General features: G+C 27.7%; 1 protein-coding gene across 2 annotated transcripts in view; it reads right to left on the reverse strand.

Moving 5' to 3' along the window:
* The window catches only part of LOC107448079 (uncharacterized), a 90,214-nt gene extending 70,281 nt beyond the window's left edge, over positions 1 to 19,933 (reverse strand). The window contains exon 1 of one of the 2 annotated variants that reach the window (XM_043039404.2): positions 18,268 to 19,933. In XM_043039404.2, the coding sequence (XP_042895338.1) occupies positions 18,268 to 19,567 (1,300 nt within the window). In that variant the 5' untranslated portion in view covers positions 19,568 to 19,933. The remainder of the gene's footprint in view (positions 1 to 18,267) is intronic. The other variant, XM_043039405.2, reaches the window with a different exon arrangement.
* Between the last annotated feature and the right edge of the window lie 1,572 nt (positions 19,934 to 21,505).

A 21,505-nucleotide genomic window follows, 5' to 3' on the forward strand; every position in this document is an offset into this window, starting at 1 on the left:
TTTTTTGGTGGATTATAATCTTATCATTCGCGTGATAAATAAAAGTTTACTGATTTTATTTGATTGTTAAAATTATATTTTTATTACATTTAGTAATTTTAACTTTTTGTTGCTTCAATTAGTAATCACAAATATTTTAATTCGTTATTAAAATGAATTAAGAAATTATATATATATCTATATATATAAAAATCTCTTGTCACAGTTTTAGTGGTTAAACTCCTCCTAAACGGCTGGATCGATTTTGATGAAATTTTATATGTATATTCAGTAGGTATGAGAATAGGTTTATAACTAATTTTTTTTTCATTTTTTGGACAGATTTAACGTATATTTTAAATATATCTTTATTTAATCATATTCCAATCCAAACTAGACATAGAAACCTGATAAATCAAAAAGTAATATTCACGCACGTTGCAACAATTCACTTTAAACTCTAATACTTATGCTCGCCCTTAAAAGAAGAGCATCAAATATATTTGCAAGTATGTGAATAAAGGCAGTGATATGGCAGTATTTCGAGTTGAAAATACCAATGTGACCGCTTTTCCAGTGAATAACAACGACGAAATAACGCTCTACCAAATTGGCCGGTACATCAGCTCCAATGAAGCTGTTTGTCGCAACTTTGGATTCCCTATTCATGATCCTACCGTTAGTCATTTAGCCGTCCATCTTGAAAACGGTCAGCGCGTATATTTCACGAACGAGACAGCGATTGACAGAGCTATAAATCCACCAAGAACTACACTCACCGAATTTTTTTGAATTGTGTAATCGTGCGGATGCGTTTGATGCCTTTGCACAGACATTACTCTGTTCAGAAGTACCACACTATTTCACATGGGCTCAAACAAAAAGAAATGGACTTCCCGCAAGCAAGGCACACCGATGAAGGCNTATATATATACAGATGCGGAAGTAAACAACCAACCCGTTGAATTCTGTTGTTCAAATTCATTCACCTTTATTATTGATAAAACTTGATGTCATTTTTTATCATCTTTACTATGAATCAAATTCAACCACCTTTATTGTCGATCAAATTTGATCATCTTGACAATCGAATTCAATCATCTTTAAAATCAATCAAGTTCTATCAACTTTATACAATTGCTCAATTTAGATCAAATTTGTTTATGACCCTTACTATTGTTCGATTTCTATAACTTTCATCGATCACTTTTACTATTGATCGAATTCTGTAACTTTAGCTGATAACTTACTATTGGAAAAATTGGGAGATGCAATTTAGTATAAATAATTGAATAAGTTCCCCTCATTTGTAACAAACAATCATCACACGTTACAATCATAGACAGCAACGTACTTTAAGTGAAGCAACATATGCATTATAACTCTTATCATCATTTTACAGATCTCTTTAAGGAAAAGGGCCAATTTAGTTATGTATAAGATTTAAGAATGGTCCAACACCTCCCCTTGACGTGTCTGCTGGAATTGCAAATTGAAACTGCTGCTAAATCCTAGAGTAGTTCCTGATGAACAAGGTGAGCAATCAAATCCAAGGCTACGAGGCACGAGGCCGCACCCAATCCCTGGTCCCCTTTCTTACAGCAAAAAGGGTGTGCCTAAGATTTTTCGCAATCATTTTTTTACTATCTTCTATCGGTAGTAACTCTGTTTATAAGGCAGCAGTGCAATATTTGGCAGCAGTATCATTTAAAACAAATTACTTAAAAAATCGCAAAATTTAGAGATGCTTTTATTTTTACTTTTTTTTCGCAAAAGGAGTTTATTTATGTTACATCTATATTCTTAAAAAAAATACTAATAATAAGAGAGATAACGGAGATTTAAGCTTTCTCTTCTTACAGCTCCTATTTCATATTAAAATTCTTTTCATCTTATCGTATTTTAACTACAGTAAATTGCAAAAAATGTCATATAATTTGAATTTTTTGACCTATATTTCTAATTTCGATTAAAAAAATTTCTATAATATAATTAATTTAAACGTTTTCTACTATTTATTTAAAGAATCTGAGAAACTCGTTTTCATTGACACTATAATACCTGATAATGTTTCGTAAATAAAATATGAAATTGACATAATTAAGATTGAATAACATTTATAAAGAAAATTAGTATCGATCAAAATTAATTCAGCTCCATAAAACTTAAAAACAATTTATTGCTTTAGCAGTAATCGCCATATGTCTGTTTTTTTACACTAGCATTAAATCTAGAAAACTATAAAAATATGATATAATTGTTGTTTCAAATGCTTTAAATTTGTAAGCTTGTATTTTTAAGTTTGTAATGTGTTGCTTTGTTTTCCAAATATTTAACTGTAAAAAATGATAGTTTCATGTCTTTTTTTTTTAAGTTTAGACTTGTACAAATTAAACACACACAAGGCATTAGTTCGATGTTACAAATACAATAATTATACTAAAATTGAGTTATAACCTTCTATTTCCAGTAATTTATATTTTTTGCATGGAGTTGACATTAGCATAATAGGAAATTCTGCAGATATCGTGTGTTCAATTCAATTACTAACATGTATTCACCCTGGGTAGACTATAAAAAAATTTCAAGGTTGCTTTAAATTGGCATTCTTGAAACAACAACTAATGGTAGTTTAATAAGAAAATAGGCCTTTAAATTCAGATATAAGATATTTTTTCTAGTATCAATAAACTTAGAACAATTTTGATTGCAAAACAATACCGAATACTAAATTAAAAAAAACTTTATTTCGTATAATTTCTTGAATTTTTATTGGTTATCTTTATTGGAAAATGAATTGTAAAACAAATGATGCAAATGAACTATAAAACAATTGAATTCTATTTATTGACATTGAGCATCATTGCACAATATTATCATGCATAAACATAAGATTTTAAAAAAGTAAATTATGAAATGAATCTTTTTTACTGATTCACGTGAGAATATATTTTTTTTCGATTATCAATAAACAATGAATAACTTTAGTACGAATAATCACTGAATACTACAAAACACAAAAGCTTAAGTTTCCGTTTCATTTAAAAAAATATACTTGTAATCAATTTTATTGAATCAGCACAACAAAGAAAATTTTATTTAGTAGCATTTTAAAAGAACATCAAGTATAACCTTAAGAATCTGAATTAGTAAATAGTAAAATGAATATTTTTAACTTATTCACGAGAAAATAGACCTAAATAAAAACGATCACCAATGAACAAAGAGCAATTCTGGTAACAATTTATTGCTCAATACTTAAAAATTCAAAATTCTTAGAAGTTTTTTATTTGTAAATAAACTAATAATCAATACTATTACGATAGCACAACTATGAAAGTTCTGATGGCATCAAAAATCCTTTCTAAATACATTCAAATATAACCTTTTTATTCTGAAATTGAAAACCGTAAAATAAATCTTCGTAACTGATTCCCATGAATATAGACCTAAATGAAAATATTTTCGTTTATCGATAAAAAAAAACTTAATTACAAATTATTACTTTATTACTGAAAAGTCCAAAAACTTTGAAGCTTCAATTTTATTTGACAGTTCATCAATTTTACAAAACTTGAGCATCACTGAAACTTTGATTTAATACCATCAAACGACAATGCACGATTCCATCATATATAATCTTAAGATTCTAAAATAGCAAATCGTAAAATGATTCTTTTAAACCGTTTCACGTAGGAATTTAATTATCAATCAACAATGAACAACTGTAATAAAAATGTATTACTTATAACGAAAAAATCACAGAAACTTAGATTATTAGTTTATTTGAAAATAAAATAATAATCAATTTTATTAAGCCTACACAACAATGAAACCTCTGTTTAATGATACCCAACGTCATTGCACGATACCATCAAATCTAACCTTAAGATTCTGAAATAGCGAAACGTTAAGAGGAACCTCTTTTAACCCATTCACGTGAGGTTAGACAATTACACTAGATTTAAAAAAGCATTACAAATGGTTACAAAATTTTCCAGGCAAAGTCCATTCTTATTGCGACACGAAACTCGCCGGATGTCTTTATTCGTTTTTAAACAACATCCGACGAGATCTTCAGATATTTAAATTGAGTCCAAACTTAATTTGATTAAAAGTCCTTGAGCTTGAACGCTTTATAGGGAACCTCAATCTTATCCTAATTGGTCTTCTGTGACAATTTTGATAATGGGGGATTCAGTCTTTTTCTTTTGTTTCATCAACAGACTAAATGACCCAACCTTCTGGTCATCCATGCATGCAAATTTTTGTATTATTCTTAAGATCGAATCCCACGCGTAAATAATGGCATGGCATACAGTTCGTTGTAATTACTCCCAAACTATACATGTGAATCAAATTTTTTGCAAGATGAACAACCTCTTTTAGGTTTGAGATAATCCGTTGTTCGAAGAAACTATGCATTATTGAATGAAAATCGTGACGCAACAACTTCTTATGAAAGACAAGGGTTTTTTTTGAAAAAAGAAAACTATTATGTTTGCATTTTGCATTATGTATAAATTTATGACTTGCGAAGTCTATAATTGTCCAATTGCATCTTGTTTCATCACATCTTTGATTTAAATAAGTTTTCTCCAAAATAGAAAAATGAAACATTTTGCCTTTGCTTGAATAGCAATTCAATTTTTTTTAAAAATGTATCAGCATAATACAATTTAATTGAAAAAGAAATCGGTTCAATTCACACAAAATTTGCTCAACAATGAACCATACTATCATTCAATTTGCTGCAAATAATTAGGGTTTTTAAAATTAACCGTATTTCAGGTTAATTTGAACCATAATGTCGTGTAATTAAGTATATCAACGATTAACTTGCACGGAAATATTGTTCAGATCCACGTTATTATTCAAAAGATATTAAAATCAAGATGAGCCAAATTTTTTTTTCGGTGTTGCATTGCTCTTTATTTGTAATTATCTATTTTTATAAAACTTATTTTAGTGCATAGTTATTAGTTAGAATACTTTGAAAGGGTATACTGCAAAAACAGCATCGTCAAAGCTACCAGAATATGATAATATTTACAGTGTTTTTGGCTCTATGGGAACATTAAAAAACTTGGTAATTTGTAACGAAGCTTTTTGGTAATGATTTTGGTAAAATTAACAATAAAACATTTTTCCACAATATGGGATAACATTTGGTAAATGTAATAAAATTTGGTATTTTTATCATAATACCTCAGAATATGGCATAAAAAACATTTATTCGGCTAAATTAATTTTTCAGTTTTGTATTTTTCACTAAATGTGTGGTAATAAGAACTATAATTTTAAAAACCAGAATTTCCAGTAAACCGTTACCTTATGAGCGGAAAAATTACCAAATGAATGGTTTAAATACCGTGTATTTAGGTTTTATTAACCAGAATTATATTTTTACCAGAAATTTTAGTACCATACAATTTGGTAATTTTTCCAGTTTTTTAAAATACTATAAATATTTTCAGTATTAAACATTTAAAATGATTTAGGATATTATTTTTTCGAAATTCCAACACAAATGCTACATTATTACACATAAAAACTAATTAACCACACTAAATATAATAGTAAATTTAACAAAAGGAACTAACTCGGCTTTTTTTAATTTTAATACATACAGTAGTCTAGCGTAAAAAAATGCTATATGCACAAATAAACGATTCAAGAAACATAATGATGATAGTCTCGGTACTATGAGCAATTACCATCATCAGTGTCGAAACACAGAGTGAACAGAAAATACAGAATAAATCAAATCACATAATTTTGTGCTTCAATCAAGTTGCAAATCATTCACTCAAATTGCAAGTCAATCACTGTATAACTGCAATGCTAATAGCTATTTTTTAATGTATTCTCTCTCCCTCCCTCTCTCTCTTAAATAATAAAATGTAAAAGAAATGATTGACATGTTGATAAGTCATTCTTTTCAATGACAACATTCTTCTATTCAGTGAAAAACTTCAATTCATATTATAATCAAACGGAAGCCACAGGTGCGAGTTGAAGGGGTTGATTTATTTTATTTTTTAATTTTTTTACTTTTTGGAACGAAAAAGAACTCAATCCCCGAGTAATATTTTTCTATTGTTCCATTCTCTATTGAATTTGTTGCTTTTCTTAAAAAAATGTTTTAAATTTCATGTTTGAAAGAAAATACACTCATTCTATTTACGTATGAATAAAAAAAAATTTATAGTTCAAGAAGTAACAACCAATTTTCAAACTAAGTTTTATTATTATTTTCTATATACTTTATTGTAAAAAAAAGGATTTAACGGCAAAAGCATGAATTTTTTTTTAAAAAAAAACATGCTTTTTTAAATTTTAGTTTCAAACTTTTTAGCTATTTCATTTAGGGACTAACTTATTGTGTTTGCGATTTATTGTGTGCATGTAAAGCAGTTGCAATACATAAGTAGGGTACTACATACAAAACATGTGCAAAGTTGAACAATACGTATGTAACATACAAACATATACTGAAACGTATTTAAATCAATCAAACGAAAAACCTGCTAACTGCAGTTATGGAAAAATATGTTAATTCTAAATACAAAAAATTCGAGTGTCAAGCTATTTTATCTTTAATAAGAACATAACTATCAATTTCTTATAATATTTCTGTTACATTTCATCTTTATCTTTTTAAACTATTATGTTTATGATACAGTTTTATACAACCCTGCAATTATTATTGTTATTTACACACTTACAAGACGTGATAATGCTTATTTTTAATTATCTAAAATATTTTGTAAACAAGTCTTTTTGTAATAATTTTTTTTTTCAATTTTTATTAAAAGAATTGAATTTCTTTAATTTTTCTGGAAATTTCAGATAATGAAACAGCATGTTTTAAAGTAAAAAGTAATCAAATATCTCTGAATTCAGTTTAAATAAATNATACATATATATATATATATATATTTGATAACAATCTACCATAGTGTACACTTCACTTCATTATGCTGTAGAATGAATCGAGCACCATATTAGATATCATGCATATATCTTATAATACAGCGTCCTAAATATTAAAAAACAATTAAATTTAAAGCAAAAGAATTTTTCTTGTTTTTAAGATACAAAAATTTAATTAATACCTTTTTTCCTCTTCAGCTAAAATGACTTAAAAATTTTACGTTTTCTTAAGGAAATTAGTTAAATATTAACAGTTTTTGAATTAATCAATTAATGTTTATCTCAGTACAAATAAGTTAAAATTACGTAAGTTAATATGATAAGAAATAAGTTAAAGTTACGTAAGTAATACGTTAATATATATCTTATTTGAACGGATTTTGTTACTCTAGCTTAATTAAGACTGACAACAATTATTATAATCCAAAAACATCACTTCAATTTTAAAATATAAGTAAAGAATAATAATAATGAAGGGAGTGACGCCAAATATCCAAGTGCGCTACCGCCAAATGGAAACTGTTGGCGAAAGAGACGCAAGTCTGAAGCGAGCCAGGGGCAAGGCGGAAAGGTCATCGTCTTACGGCCCCTCCTTTACCTTAACTCACTTGGACTTCAAACAAGATGCTTACTTAGAACTGGGCTTTTATGCTGCCTACCTGTCTCTTAATTTTCAAAAACGTAAACAAGTATACAGTCATGAAAATAAGAAATGGAAGTACGGTAGTTATAAAGTTCAGTGACCAAAGTTATAAATAGTAATAAACCGTAGAAAGGATTTATAGAAAAAATATTCGCTGCAATTAAATCGCATTAAATATTATTAAAAAATTACTTATTTTTGAATTATTCAAGAGATTTAGTTCTTGAAATCACCGGATTGAAAACTGAAGAGATATTGATAAGATAGATGTGAACTTTAAGTTACAATATTTAGTAGGAAAAAAAATTTTAAAAATAGGTAAAGTTGCATAAATAGCTCAACATGTTTGTTATTTTTCAATACATTAAATTAAGTTTCAAATAGTAACAACACCCAAGGAAATGTAAATGAAAGTTTTGTTCATTGGCATTATTTTACGACTAGTTAACTTTTATAGTAAATTAGTTACAAAATAGCAAGAAATAAACATAACTTTCATTTGCATTTCCTAGATTGTCGCTATTAATCTGTGAGTATATATTACACAGCATTCATGCCAATGCTTATTTGTTTGTTATTAGTATTTTCTGTTTTGAAGCATTTACTTGTAGTTCTGTATCTTTCAATTTGAGAAAATGCTTCAAGTATAAAAAGTAGCAATAATGGGTAGATAAAAATCCATGCACGATCAAAATTAAAATATTTATATTTAAGTTCAATACAGAATGCATTAATCAATACAAATTATTTCACTGAATCAAATTTAAATGAAGTACATAATCTATTTTAAAGCATCTTAATGTATCGTAGAACTATTATTTTTTTTACTTGTCTTTGTTAAAGCAAAGCACATTTAGTTACTAGTTGTAAGACATTAAATCACTGTTCAAATGTTTGAGTTATTTCATGTTGTTTCAATTAAGATATGGATTTTTATAATCAATTTTGCAAAATAATGCCCTTTCAATAATGCACATACATATACACATATTTGTAGTTCATTATACATATAATGAATACGTATTTTTTTCCTTATGCATTATTGCAGAAGAAAATAAAGTGTGCATGTCATGTTAAAAGTTAGAAATTAAAGTTAGGAACAAAATAGCAATGCATTTTCTACAAAACAAGTTAGGAAGTTGAGTATTTAGAAACATATACTCAATTTGATTTCTCAATATATACCTGTTTTGTCTTTAATTATAAAAAAACGCTTAATTTTAAAATTTCGATTAAATCAATTGATGTCTGAAACTAGAAATCCATTCCGCACCAAAGAATTACTAATTAATTTTTAAACAGCGACTGTTACACTGCGTGATTGAAAATCAACTTCAGAAAATATTTTAGTTGCAAATTGAATAATCACTAAAGGTAATAGATCAAAAGTGCATGTTCATACAGAAATTATAAACGTCTAATTACTTCTTTTAAATTACCATTTGAATTCATTTTAATGCATTGTTTAAGAGAAGAAAAAACGTTCTAAATTTAAAAATCTCTGAGCTGAAAAACAATGAAAATACCTTCCAGACATTCGAAAAGAGAATAAAAATGTTCTGGAACATCAAGGACCTATATGTAACCTCATCTTTTACCCAACCAGTTAGGCTGGGCATCACAACGAGATTCTGCAAAAACTGGGACACGCTTTGGATGTAGGTGGTGGCTATACGATTGCAAAATATTAAGTCGTTCATTTTCTTTTTACATCTTACTACATCTGCATTAACTAATGTTACAATGTTTTACATTTTGAAGCATTGTAAAAGCAAACATTATGAGTAAAACAACAAATTTATTTAATATATTAAAGCAGTGTAATATTAATCGTGATTTGTACTTATTTTAAAACACAGCAATTTTACCCACAAAAAATTAGATAATGCACTTTAGACGACTGCTTTTAATGAATTTCAAAGGAATTTCATCATAGTTGTATTAAAATATTAGATTTACAATATAATAGTGTTAATTCCTTCTTCAATTTCAATGCATTAACAACTTCGATTAAGTTGTTTGTTGCGGTATGCATATATGCTTTAGAGTATATCAATTTAATCTTCAACAGAAGATTGCTCAACAAAAATGCATTTTAGGAAATTGTTTTAAAAGTATTTCAAAGAAATTTCGTTATACATTGTTCGAATTTTTTAAGTGTATTGAACCATAATAATGTCTAAATATTTGTTGTAACATCAATAATGTGCTACGTTGAACCATATTATCATAACGCAACTAACTTAAACTTGATAACGCAAACTATGGTTTAACATATTATTTAACAATTTGAGCAGAAAGATGGCTCACTTAAATACATTATTCAAGTTGCAGCAAACCACATTATTGTTCAAACAACTGACATTTTGGTTGAAATAAGAGCATAATAAAATGTTGTTTATCAGCTTACGCTAAAGATTTTGCAAATATTTAACACAGTATTTAAAAATGTATTTTGCGAGCAAATTAATGGAACTACGGAAAAACTAAAAACTTTTTAGGAATTTGTTTTAATAATTTTCGAAACATCTGAAACTATTAACTTTTTTTTGAAAAGCAAAATCATTCCGAATCAATTTGCAATCTATGTTTTAAAGAAATTGTAAAAGCAAATTCAATGCACCTTTAAAATATAATTTTTTTAAAGTAATAGATGAACCATTATAATTATTTTTTATTTTAAGAATCTTTTAAAGATTCAAAAATCAAGCTCGTAAAAAACCTGATTCAGAGTACGTTAATTTGTTTAAATGTTAAGCATAAATTTTGATAGTAAATACAAAAACTAAGTTATTACTGTAAAATATGACCGTACTGTTATCATGGAATCACTTCCAACTTTATCTTCTTTTGACCAGAGGAAAAAAATCAATCACCTTTGGCAAATAAATGAGGTACTATAACCTGAGATGTTCAGCCAAGCATCAATTCAAATTGAAACAAAAACGCTTCTGTCTTTTTGTGTTCCGGTAAAACACATCTAACATTACGAACAACTTTTTTCATCACGTTTTTTTTTCTTCCAATTTTTTGAATTGAAAGACTTGTACGGAATGAATAGTAGGAAGTTGTCTACCCCGTTTAAAGACATCTCGTTGTATAAGTATCAATCGTTCATTGAACTAAATTCTTTTTGTTTTTTAAACTAACAATATCAGAAAGATTCTATTTGATCTGTAGAGATTTTAAGATATTTACTTCAAATTTTTTTCTTACATACTATTGTTTTTTTGTAATAGGTTCATTAATATTTATGCAAATGAATTTGCTAAGTTAACTCCGTTTTATTTATATTATCTAACCATCTGAATTAATTTAATTGATAATTCCTTTTCAAACATAAAATTTTATTTCTTGTGTTAAGACTTAGAATTAGAGCAAGTATACACATTTGATATGTTAATCCGTTGAATGTGAAAAGGCTTTAGTGATATAAGTTTGATTTAAAAACAAAATTTAAAATTTACCTTGCACAAACTTATCTTAAAAAATTCCTCTCTAACAATATTCAGAAGAATTCTATATTATTTTTAGACACTTTCAGACATTAATTTAAACTTTTTTCTTCCACTGTTTTTCTTATACGACAATTAAATTTATCAATTAATATTTTAACAATGTAATTTATTTAACTATTTTTTATTTATACCATACACACACCTTAATTTGTTTCATTAATAATAAATTTAATTTTTTCCTATAAGATAAAACTCATTTTCTATTTCTGTGTTTAAAATTATTTTCTAAGATAAGAGGAAAAATGCGTGGGCGATTAATTAACTCGTTGATTCATGGTTTCTTTAATGATAAGTTTATTACTAAAATTGAAACTATATTGAATTTAAATTTACTTGAAATTTATACAATTTTAAGTATTGAAACAGTTGGAAACATGAATAGTAATTACTGTGCTAAGTTAACAATAAACATTGTAATAAGTTTTAGAAAAATACAATTTGGGACTTTCTGATATTGTAGCAAATTTGTGCCAACCATTGATACAGCCATTAACGTTCTTTACTTATTATATTGACTAACCATTATTGATTAAGAGAAAAACATTATTCGATAAAGTACCCCTAACCCAAATCAAACATCACTATGTTTGTTTTAAACAATGGAAGATCGTAAATTTAAGACAACACAAGGAAATGGTGTATCTGAAACAATTCATTATTACAAAGGAGATTCCCGAGACAAATGAAATTTTCACTTTTCGAGGAAAGTGAGCGGACGGATCAAAAGGCATAAGGCACTACCTGATGACCATTGTTGACTCGCACGAGATGAGATGGGCTGGGAACAACTCAACCGTAAAGGAATGGAACGTTTTTTTTTATATCACAAGTCATAGCTGAATTCGAGAATTTGTCGTTTCCCCATGAGAATGGCCAAATATAATTGCCAAGGAAGTGCGATTTATGGTGATAAGCACACTGAGATGATTATTTGTGTTGTGAAACGCTCAGGGGCAAACTACAGTGCTCATGGTCTCATCTCTGCTTTGATGTCGAGGAAGCCCGTGATGGGGTTTTTGAAAGTCAAGCGACCGAAACTTAATGAAATCAGAGATAATTTAAACTGAAGTAATGGGAAAGGTAAAGTGCTATCTCATAAGTGCTCACATTGATAGCATTGATAATATTGTTATTTCGAGGTCAAACATTGACTACCCGTTACTGAACACTCGTATTTTTGCATCCTACCGAGTTAGTTTTCAATTAATATATGTGTAGTATTGTGATCAGGTGTTTTTTATAGATCCTCGTGAATAATATTTGATGTGACATTGTAAATTTAAAGTAATAAAAGGAATGAGTAAAAAAAAATTCTAAGTCAAGCAAATGAAACTTCATGAAAGTAAAGATAATTTCTAAAAATAACGCAATGGAAAACCTTTTAGTGCTGGCTAATAAATTTAAACTGCACACTGATAGCATTGATGATATGTCAATTATTGGTTAAAAATATTGAAAACTTATATTCACATTGTTTTATTCTATCTAATTAGTTGCAATTAATCCATGCACAGTATTGTGGTGAGAGATATTTGGGAGCAATTTTTGGAGCAACATCGTAAATTTAATGCAGCACAAGGAAATAGTAAAATACTTTGCTAGTCAAGTGAGCGAAAATTCAAAAAATTAAACATAATTTAAAACGAAATAATGAGAAATTTTAAGTGCTTACCCTTAATGTTAACGTGAACAGAGATGATATTGTATTTAGAGGTCTAAAGTATTGAAAATTTAACTATGCATTTTTAGGCATCCGTATTTTTCTATTGTGCCATGTTTTAATTAATCCATCCGCAATGTTGTGATTGTAAATTTATTATAATTGTTCTGAATTGTTTATCTCAATAATTATCAATAAGTAATTTATCAATGATACAAACAAAAACAAATTAAAATTTTCTTCTCAATTTGTTTGTTTCAAATTTAATACTATGTTTTTTAAAAAAAATGTTTGTTCTTTTAGTATGTTGGTTCGGATTAGATACAAGTTTCTAAGAATCGTGTATAATTTGAGGCAGAAAATTTATTAAAAATTCAATATATAGAGAGGAGAAAACTACTTTGAAAAGAAATGATAGTAAAAATAAGTAAAAAAAATTTTAAAAAGTCAAAAATTAGATCAAAATTTAAATATCTATTTTTCATAGAACTTATTACTTAATTGGAAGTCGACAGAAAATTTTATAAAACTAGATATAAGTTCTTAACTAAATGCTCTTAGATATAAGCTCTCTCTGTAGATAAGATCTTTAATATATTTTTAATTATAATTCATTTTAAATTTTATTTAACAAAAAAATCTTTTTCTTGGAATCGGCGCAGCTCGCATCATAAACATTGCTTCATTAATATACTTAATGATACAAAAATATATCAATCATTGTATATTTAAGTGGATAACTTAAATTTAAGAAAGATATAAAGCATTTTAAATACAATTTACATACGGAAAATAGTTGTTGAAGCCATAACTCAAAGCACACACGCAACACTCCATGCTCGAGTGATGAAAAAAGTTAATTTGCCATAAAAAAAATTGCCGTGGCATGTTTTCCGCTCAAATAAAATGACAAAATATGAGAAATGAAGATATGATTTTCGTGTAAGAGACCTCAAGCGAGTTATGATTTAACACTGATCCTAACACGCAAGACAATTTCACTCAATACAATGACTTCTTTAAAGCACTTAAGAAACGCTTCAGTTGTCCATAAAAGCAATTCAGAAATATTGTGCTTAAATGTTTAAACGCCAGGGAAAATATTCACCCAACCATAATTTGTATTTCAATTAATGTAAATTGAAAAAAAATAGTATCTGTTTCTTGCTGATAGACATACTTTGCGAATACCTATATCTAAAAATGCAGTTTTCAGCATTTAAACTAAATAAAACACGATTTATTTATTTATGAATATAAAATCACTAATTTATTCACTGTATTTAATCTTATAATATCTAATTTATTTCATTGTGTATTAAAAATGTACAATTAATCCTGTATATTTAAAAAAATAATGAAAAATTAATTATGAATTATAAAATTAATTACGAAAAGTAAACTACTCTAAATAACAGTAAGAAATTTAGCTGAGCTTTGTATGTAAAATGTACTGGGTAAAAAAGTAATGTAATATTTGGTTTACTTTTTAAAAGTGAAAATTTAAATTAAATATCGAAATTTCTGTTTTTACAAAATAAAGACATCAAATGATTTCCATATAAAGTTATAGAGCTTTATGTTAAAAAGTTATATTTTGCATCTTTGAGAGCTTTTAGAAATTTTGTATTTGCTTTTAGAAAATTACATTATGTAATTGAAAAGGGTATTCTGAATTGCTCATTGCAATTGTTTCACGCAATTATGTATGTACTTAAAATCTCCTTATTAAAAATTAGTTGTAATGTTAAAATTTTTTATATTCGCTAGTTCTTATGAAAAATTAAAGTTTTCTATACAGTATAACCAGATATTTCCGTCTAAATCTTAAACACGGAGAACAAAACTTTTGTTAAAATTACCTTACTGTAAAATAATGATATTTCTGGTAAAATAAATAAATAAATAAAAAATTTGAAAAAACAATATTCCATTTAATAAAAACAAAATATAAGATATTTAAACCATTCATTTGGTAGCTTTTCCATTTACAGAAAACTTTAGTTTTTGAAATTATAGTTCTTATTGCTACGTAAGTAAAAAATAAAAAACTGAAAAGTAAGTTCTACCGAATTAATGGTTTTGATACTGTGCTTTAAAATATCGTGACAAAATTACCAAATTTTATTGTTAATTTCCCTAAAACCATCTCCAAAGCACTTTCTTGAAAATTATCAAGATTTTCGGTGTTCCCATAGAGCCAGAAGCGCAATAAATTTTACCATATTCTGGTAGTTTGGATCATACTTTTTTTTCTCCAGAAATAAAAATAAAACTCTGAATATATTTTTAATCCTTAATGCAGAAACACTCCTTTCATGCTTATGTTTTTTTTTTCTCATAAAAAATAGACATAAATAAAAATTTTAACTAATGAAATTATTTTGATTTCATTATGAAAGCTTGTTAAAGCACATCCTTAAAGTTGCCAACTGTTATTATAAAATACTTCAAATTTAGAAAGACTAGTGATGAAACTTTTTTTTTAAAACAAAACTTGAAAAATTCATTGTTTATAGAAGTATGAAATAAGGGAAGAGAAGCAACTAATTATATTCCTTATGAAAGCATGTCGAGATTTTCCCACTTAAAAGATTTGACAAAGTGTGTGAAGAAAAGAACTCTTGTTACGTGTCGGTAGCTTCGAAGTGTTTCATCACTTTATATTCAAGAGCAGTTCACGCACATCTTTTAAAAGAACTGAACTGAGAGAGTGCATCTGATAGATCTTCTTGATCTAATAACGAATGAATTATATTAAAACAATCTTTTTTTTTTAAAGTTTAATGCTCTTAATGCAGGAAATGACTATTTAAGTGTAAAGAATGAAACGTATGGTTGCTTGCAATTTCTTACAAACTTTTAATCTATTTCTACGCTGAGAAAAAAGTATGATTAAAAACTACCAGAATCAGCTCGAAAATGAACCATACTATTATTCAATTTGCTTCAAATAAATAAGGGGTTAAAATGAATCGTGTTTCAATTCAATTTGAACAACGATGTCGTGTAATCAAGTGTATGAAAAATTAACTTGCACGATAATCCGTGTCATAATTCCGTACAGATCCGTGTCATAATTTGAATAGTATTAAAATCAACGAGCATAAATTTTTTTATAAGTGTTAATCTCTTTATTTGTAATTATCTATTTTTTACAACTTATTTTAGCACACAGTTATTAATTAGAATTCTTTCTAAGGAAATTGTCTGAAATGCACTGAGAAAAGTGTACGATCAAAGCTATTTAAATATGGTGAAATTCACCGTGTTTCTGGCTCTATGGAAACACCAAAAAGCTCGACGATTTTTACTGAACTGCTTTGGTAATGATTTTGGTAAAATTAGCAATAAAGTATGGTTGTATAATGTGCTAAAATTTGGTAATTTATTCAGAATATCTTAAAGCATAGTATATAAACCATAAATTCAGTTAAATTTAATTTTCAGTTTAGTATTTTTACTAAATATGTGGTAATACGAACTATAATTTTTAAAACCAGAATTTCCCGTGAACCGTTACCATATAATGGAAAAATGACCAAATGAATAGTTTGAATATTGTATATTTTGTTTAAATTTTATTTTATTAGAACAGTCAAATTAAAATTAATAAAAGCGATAGCAATATAATTTTATGTATCAAATAAAACCAACATTCTTTTATAAATCACGTGAAGGATACACTAAAAATAAATATGGTTAAGACTAACAGAATATGGTAAAATTTACGTTTTTCTGGTTTTATGAGAACACCAAAAAAACTCGGTAATATTTTCTGAAGCAAAATGTTTTTTTCTAAAATTAATTATAAAATATGGTTTTATAATATACGATAAAATTTGGTAAATGTGGCTAAATTTGTTAATTTTATCATGATACCCTAAAGCATGGCATAAAAACCATCTATTCGGCTAAATTCATTTTTCAATTTTGTATTTTTCACTAAATGTAGTAATCAGAACTTTAATTTTGAAAGCCAGAATTTCCTGTAAACCGCTATTATATAAACGAAAAAGCTATTAAAGAATGTTGTAAATACCGTGCAGTTCGGTTTTAGTAACCAAAAACGTCATTACCATGCAATATGCTAATTTTACCAGAATATTTTCCACCGTGTCTTATTTATTATAACTTTCTAATAGTTCCTTAATTTAAGCTCAATTTATTATCATTCCTTGCTAATTCATCACTAGAGATCTAATAAGGAGTAGGTAACAATAAAATAATAATGTTATTTATACATTTAATGTGCTATTAAGAAATAATTATTTAAGAGCAACATTAAAATGTATCAGCTACCGTTTCTTACTTTTACATCACTGACTTCTACTAATTTATCAAACAATTGTAATTGTAGTTTATTTTTTACTGAAGTGCTGAAGTTCTTAGCGAATAGTTTAACATAAAAATACAAAAATGTGTTCTTGTTAAAATCCACTTCCAGATGGTTTTTTTTTTCTTTTCTTTTTAGCATGCAATAGTTTTCTTCCATGTTTCTTGAAAAGCTGCATTATTTGCAGTTTGTTTATGTTTTTAGGTTCCAGGTAAGGTTTAAGTAAATATATTACACATTTCTATTTATTATATTCCATTAAATATATTTTGGTATTTTTTAAAAAATAAATAAAAGCATTTCTAATATAATAAAAGCAGTAAAACACCTTTACAACTGCTAAATGTGAGACAAAATGATCATAAACGGTAAGGATTCACAATTGGACCAACCGATGGCGTGATGGTTGCCATTTGGTCATCATTACGCACCAGCCGCCTTTTAGGCAAGCTGGAAAAAAAGAAGACAGGCTACCACTCGGGAGAGACAGTGAAAGTAAAATTCTGATATTGAACACTGACTATAAATGATTAAGGAAAAAAAACAAGTAAAATTTTGAAAACGACGACAACCTTAATGATATTTTAAAAAAGTATCCAAATTTTTAAAATACGAAATAGAATTTAAATTTTTTTATTGAATTTAAAAAAAAAATCAGTCTTATTCATTTTTAAGGAACATAAAATCTAAGAGCATGGAAAAATACCATTGCTTTTCATATTGATTTAAAACCATTTAAAATCCTCATATTTAGAAGAAAAACTAGAGACTCTCATTATTTTATGACAAAATTAGATTATTAGCACTTTAAAAAACATTATACAAATAGAAAAAATAAAATAAAACTTCCTTCATTCATTGTCATAAATTAAGATGAAAAAACATACAATAATTCATGAACATAAGCATGCATTGTTAATTTTAGCAATTGCGATTGATTTTTTTTTTAAATAAGATTAAGAGAAAATTATTTAAAATTGTTTATATTTTGAGGAAATAAAAGGTGTTTATTATTAGATGACGAAACTTCAATTTTAGAGTTACACCATCATATGAATTATAATGTACATTTTTCTAAAGAAAAATCTGAAATTTATTTTATTTAATGCAGTTTAAAATAATTCATACTTGCATCACTAAAATGCATTCTAGAGTTTTTGAAAGATACAAATGAAATTACATAATGCAAACTTACCGTGGCAGGTGTTAGTCTGAAGGTTGCACTTAAGTCCAAACTCCTCGTCACAGGGCTCTTCTGGAGAACAGGATTCCCCAGCTTGACGTGCACAAATGCTTCGACAAGGACACTTTGGGTCAGATAAGGTCCTCCCGCCCACGCAATTAGAAGGGTTAAATATAATTTTGGGTTCGTTACACACACATTTTCCTTCCGTGTTGTCGAAATTCATTTGTTTCTGTTTACGAACTCCAGGAGGCATTGTGCTGGTGATTTCTTGATGGCCTGTTGTTTTTGTTGTATTTTCATGGTCATGTTCTTCATCAATGTTCAAACTGTTATTAACTCTATTAAAAATATCCTCGTCGGTCAAGCCATGCTCATCTTTAATATCAAGGCTATCGTTTTCGATTATCTTTTTGGACATATGATGCAAGTCAATTGGATTCACAGTGGTTTTTTCTGATGCAGTGCTATGCTCTTCATCATCACGAGTTAAAATCTCAGATGTTGTCGTTTGCGCTGCTTCCATAGGACCCAGTGTTGTTTCTTCCATTACAGGCATATCAATTTCGATTCCAGCAAGGGGTGTATAGGATATATGTTCTGTTTTCTCAGAACCTAACGCTGATTTTGACAGATCATCATCTACAGCAGACTCTTCAGATTTTTCAATATTTGATGTCAGAGTGGTGAAGCTATCTGAACTGATGTCTTCGTGTTTTGGATCTCGATTTAACTCTGTAGACGAATCCTGTTCAGATGTTTCAATTAATTTCGATTCAGTTTCCGATTCTACAGTACTCACTGATTCTGTCATTTCGTCATCAGTACTCATGGTGGACGAATGCATTTCGGAATCATGATCTTGAAATTTTAAACTGTCGGATTCCTCGTCTTCTGAAGTCATATCCTTCTTCTTAAAAGCCAATTTGTGTTTCTTTTTCATATCTTTCTTGGCATCAGTTTTAAATGTAATTGATATAGGAGTATCGGTTGATTCAATTGTATGTGAGTCTGAATTACTAGATTCATCGGTTGAAACTGTCGTTACTATTGAACCCTGATTTTCTTCTGAACTTAAATCCATTTTTTCAGTAGATCGCAAACTGTTACTCTCTTCTGAACTGTCCGAAATTGTGTCAGAAGAAAATTCATTACTCAAAACAGTCCCTCCATTCATACTAGAATCTTCTTTATTGTCCGTTTTTCTATCATCTTGCACCACACCACTATCCAACAGTGTATCACAAAGTACCATATGACAGACAAAACATGACAAGAAAAAGTACCACAATGCTTTCGAAAGCATCATCATTCACAATAAATAATATCACAATGTTTCTAAAGAAAACAAAAAAAAAATGAGTGCGGAACTCAAATTACTCACTAGCAGTTTCGATAGCCAAACTTCTTCATCGAACAACGCAAAACACTAACAAATCCACGAAATCGATTCATGCCAACTGATCGCAAATCACTTCCAAGAGATCGAAGAAGACTTCATCCTCATGAAGAGAATCCAGAGAGCAGGTTTACGTGTGAGCCACTCGAACTGGTTACGCGTTGTGAACTGAAGCTCTTGAAGCAAGTGAGGCCGTTACAGAGACCCTGGGGCCGGAAACCAGTGTGTGTGACAGGTTTACCTTTGGCTACTGCAGGTTTTTCGTGCTACCTACCTTACAATTTCTGATTTTTTATTTTATTTTCCTAATGCCATCCCCCGGTTTCTTCACTGCTTTATTATCTGACCCACCCTACCTTGCTTCTTTTTTTTAAAAGTTATTTTTCTTCTCCCGGCTTCATATCATATATATATATATTTATTTCTGAAGAAAAACTCGAGGTGTTTACGTGTCGGGCCTAAGGGTGTTCCTCTCTATTCTGAGCGCAATGCCTCCTCGTTATAATTCCGTCCATCTAAATTTGGGATGAGATTGAGATTGCTCAAGTCGTGCGCGTAAAAAAGGGAACAAATTTGATTTCCCTTATTCGAGGGAATTTCAATTTTTTTTTCCTGTTTACTTCAATCTCATCTTTTTAAGTAAGAAAGATATTGAAATCGTATTGTAAATCATGACACCTACTAAAGATATAGATTAAGTTATTATCATTTAAAAAGAAAGTTAGAATTGGACAGTATAGAATTAAAAGTATTCTACATATTATTCGTTATTTTGAGATAAAAAACTACTTTAAATATTCGACTTATACTGAAAAGTTTTCAGTGTTTTACTTTTCTTTTTAAAACCTTCTTCCTTTTCGCATTTTTAAATAAGTAAAGTGTCAAGTCGCATTGATTATCACTTCATCTAAAAGTAACAATTTAGTAATTTAAATGTATTTTAATTATCATTCGTTATATTAAGTTAACTTTTTACTCCACATATTTGACAAATGTAAGGTATTATTTATCGATTTAAAATTTTTAAAAAAAATCTGTATACTTCATTTTTTGTTTTTTTTAATTAAATAAGCAAGATTTGACCCGTTATAAATCGCGACTTCCATTAAAAAATACCGAGTTATTGAATATTTCGATTAAAATAGCAGATTGGATGCTAATGACTTCAATTAAGAATAATAATAAGTTGTTAATTAGTTAAAACAGTATTCAAATTATGAAAACAGTACAAATTTAAAGGTATTATAAATCTCATTCGTTATTTTGCAATTAAATTTAATTTTTCAAAAAATGCTAAATAAAATTCATTGTGTCAAAAATGCTAGAGTTATAATATTAGAGTCAGTTTACAGATATTATAAATGTCATGTATTATGTTACAATAAAATATTACTCTAAATACTCGAATGATATTATTTATTAATGATATTATTTATCATTTATTAATTCCTTTTTTTTGCTACCTTCTTCATTTTTGATTTTTTCATTACTTTTAATAATAAAATAGCGAATAATAAAATAGTATTGAGTAGGACATCAAGTACAAATAATAATTGATTATTGATTATTATAAAAAAATATCCTGATTATTATCATAGGAGTATCGATTTAAATTAGTCTAAATACTATTTTACGATATTTTCGATAAAATGTTTTTCTAAATATTCAACTAATGCTAAATGCAATTTATTGCTTTACTCTTCAATGCAATGTATAGTTTTTTTCAGCTTGTTTTTTTATTCTCGTCATTTAAAGAAAAGGCAAGATTTTAAATTACTTTCTAAATCATGAGAACTAAAAAAGTATATTAAGATAATTGAATAAATAAAAGAATATTTAAACGCTAATGCT

This window comes from Parasteatoda tepidariorum, chromosome 3, assembly GCF_043381705.1.
Source record: "Parasteatoda tepidariorum isolate YZ-2023 chromosome 3, CAS_Ptep_4.0, whole genome shotgun sequence".
Classification (NCBI taxonomy): domain Eukaryota; kingdom Metazoa; phylum Arthropoda; class Arachnida; order Araneae; family Theridiidae; genus Parasteatoda; species Parasteatoda tepidariorum.